Source organism: Porites lutea, chromosome 13 (genome assembly GCF_958299795.1).
Source record: "Porites lutea chromosome 13, jaPorLute2.1, whole genome shotgun sequence".
Classification (NCBI taxonomy): domain Eukaryota; kingdom Metazoa; phylum Cnidaria; class Anthozoa; order Scleractinia; family Poritidae; genus Porites; species Porites lutea.
The window spans coordinates 7,275,396-7,277,895 of record NC_133213.1 but is presented as its reverse complement, the minus strand read 5'-3'; the positions used below and the strand labels follow the sequence as shown (position 1 = coordinate 7,277,895).

The following is a 2,500-nucleotide window of genomic DNA, read 5'->3' as shown; positions in this document are numbered from 1 at the left end:
TTATCTAAGAGAAAGCGTGGGGAATTAACTTTAGACAATCACGCGGCTCTCAGTAAATTTGTCTTTATTCCTTTTTTTTTTTTCTAGGAGAAAGAGTAGATATTGCTCAACCATTTAGTTCACCAATTTTGTTAAAGAAAAGGCACACTACATTAAAATGCTTTTTAAAATACTTCTTATGAATGATCGATGGAAAAAAAAAATGGAAATTCTCATCAGAAATATTCAATTCGTCTAAGTTAAATGCAAATTAATAAGTTTGCGCCGGCTTTTTCATCTGAAGTTATTCCTTCATGGACTCTTTTGTTCACTGAAATTTCATTTCCAAAGGTGGCCAATTGCGCCTGAAAAAATGTTTGCTGTGTCAGTAAGTTCCGAACTAAACGTAAAATCCGTGAAGATTGCGATTATAGGGACGACGAAACCGGCACATTTCATGATCTTTCAAAGAGTACTCACTAGGTAAGTCTGGCCACTAACTGCGCTTAAAAATCTTGTAACTGTTAGCATTAAGACAGAAGCTAGTTGGGCGTTATAACAATGATCGATAATAAGGAATGAAGTGGTTTATTAAAAACCCCGCGACTTAAGAACCTGGATTTTTCCAATTTAGCCTAAATAGGTTCTTATATAAATGGTAGTTACCACAAGTGTAGCCTGTTTAGGTTCTTAAATAGGTTCTTATTTTCTGAAGAAAAAAAAAACAATATTCCTCAACATATAAAATCTGCATACCATTATATTGCAGTTGGAGTGATTAGGAATCTATGTCTCCAAAGAGGATTCTGAATGTTGACTTATCTTATTTGCCCAAGTGTACAGAATGTTTTCACAGGTTTTAGAAAATAAGAACCTGTTTCAAATTTTAGACTTAACAGGTTCTGGTATAGAGGGCGCCTTACTGTCAAATTTTAACCTAACAGGTTCTTAAAATATAGGTTCTTATAGTTAGTCGCGGGGTTTAATAACTGTTTCTACTAAAATCATATTGATAGTTAATCGATGTTAACGCGAACTGGTCCCTCTGTGTTTTAATGATGGGGTTTAGACTGTTTGAGCTTGGTCGGAAGTTACACACAAAGATTTGGCCTTTTCGCTTATGGTTGTCACCGATTTAACCACCATGATGGTGACTGGTTCGTTTCGAGCCAGAGCGCCGGTCGAGAGCGAATTGTGTTATACGATGGTTGCATAATATCTTGCATGAGCGTTTTAACTTCCTTGTAATAGTATAAAGTTGCTGTTGTTGTTGTTTTTTAGCAAGATCAGTGAGGGAGCCTCGAGAATAGTTGTAAATGCTATTACTCTTAGCTTTGATTAAAATTAAAGTGGTTAGCAAATAATTGCCTCAAATGGCAGAATTTCAGTCATCCCGGGTACAAAAAGTAAAGGTATCAAAAGCATGGAAAGGAAAAACATTAAATCAATATTGTTAAAATGCAAAATGTGATTGCAAATACTAGGAAAGGCACATTGATTCAATGTGATCTCGAGAGTCAATAACATTTTGAAAAATCTTTTTTGTCTCCTGAATATTCTTACTTTTGTGTGTTAATAGCAATTCAGTTACTGGCCACAAAAAAACTTGGAATAACAGTTTTAAACAAAATAGAGAGTATCAAAGAAAATAGTCAAGACAAATTAATGCAAAATCTTCGGTGATGATATAATGATACCCCTCTCGTTTAACGTAAGCGTCAGAATTCGGGCACAACTCGACACCAACATAAGAAACATTTCACAGGAAGGAATAATACCGTCTGGTTATCCCCCGTTTATTTCAATCCTCAAATTGTGCAAGAAATCAATCTCATTATTTGTCAAATTTCTGCTCAAAGTTGACGTGCTGAAATCGGGTAGAGCCGGAATTCTCATTTAGTGTTATACGGAAGTCAGCTTTCGTCAGGGTACTCTTTCTTCTGTTTTTAAGATAAAGACGAAGCTCCTAGCAACATTTTTATAGAAGTTTAGTACTCTTACATGTTGCTTAATATCTCAGAAAACGACGCCCGCTCGCTATTTTTAATAATATTTTTATATTTTTATAATAATGGCTTCCGCTGTTACAAATACGAAATAAAACTTGTTGAGCTGAAACATACGAAATATGCTGACACCGGGAAGTAGAAGCAGTGTCCGAAAAATTTTCAAGTTTTGTTAACACAATCGCCAGGCTTGCATAAAAGAAGCTGCTCTGCACACTAGCTGCATCATTCGACTGAGGATCTCTTGAGGAATCCAAATAAGAAAAAGTCGACATTTTATTATCAAGATGGCTCGATTGATGCTGTTACTTTTGGTGATCGCCCCTTTGATTCTTACCTCTAACGCTGAAAGTGGGCAAAAGGTAATTCAGTTTAAAATATTGCGTTTTCACCAGGACAGTTTTAGCTTAACTTTCCCCCGGTTGAATGTAGTGCCGTTGATTTTCGCGCTTAATATTTTATTCTATGGTGTATTATGGGCTATCAATGCTTACGCTTCCTTCACACGGAGGTCA

The 2,500-nt window shown here is 35.8% G+C and overlaps 1 protein-coding gene across 1 annotated transcript in view; it reads left to right on the top strand.

The window, feature by feature from the left end:
- Nucleotides 1-2,272: 2,272 nt before the first annotated feature.
- LOC140922308 (uncharacterized) overlaps nucleotides 2,273-2,500 on the top strand; it is a 3,069-nt gene continuing 2,841 nt past the window's right edge. Inside the window, exon 1 of the mRNA XM_073372304.1 lies at nucleotides 2,273-2,347. Within this exon, the coding sequence (XP_073228405.1) occupies nucleotides 2,273-2,347 (75 nt within the window). The remainder of the gene's footprint in view (nucleotides 2,348-2,500) is intronic.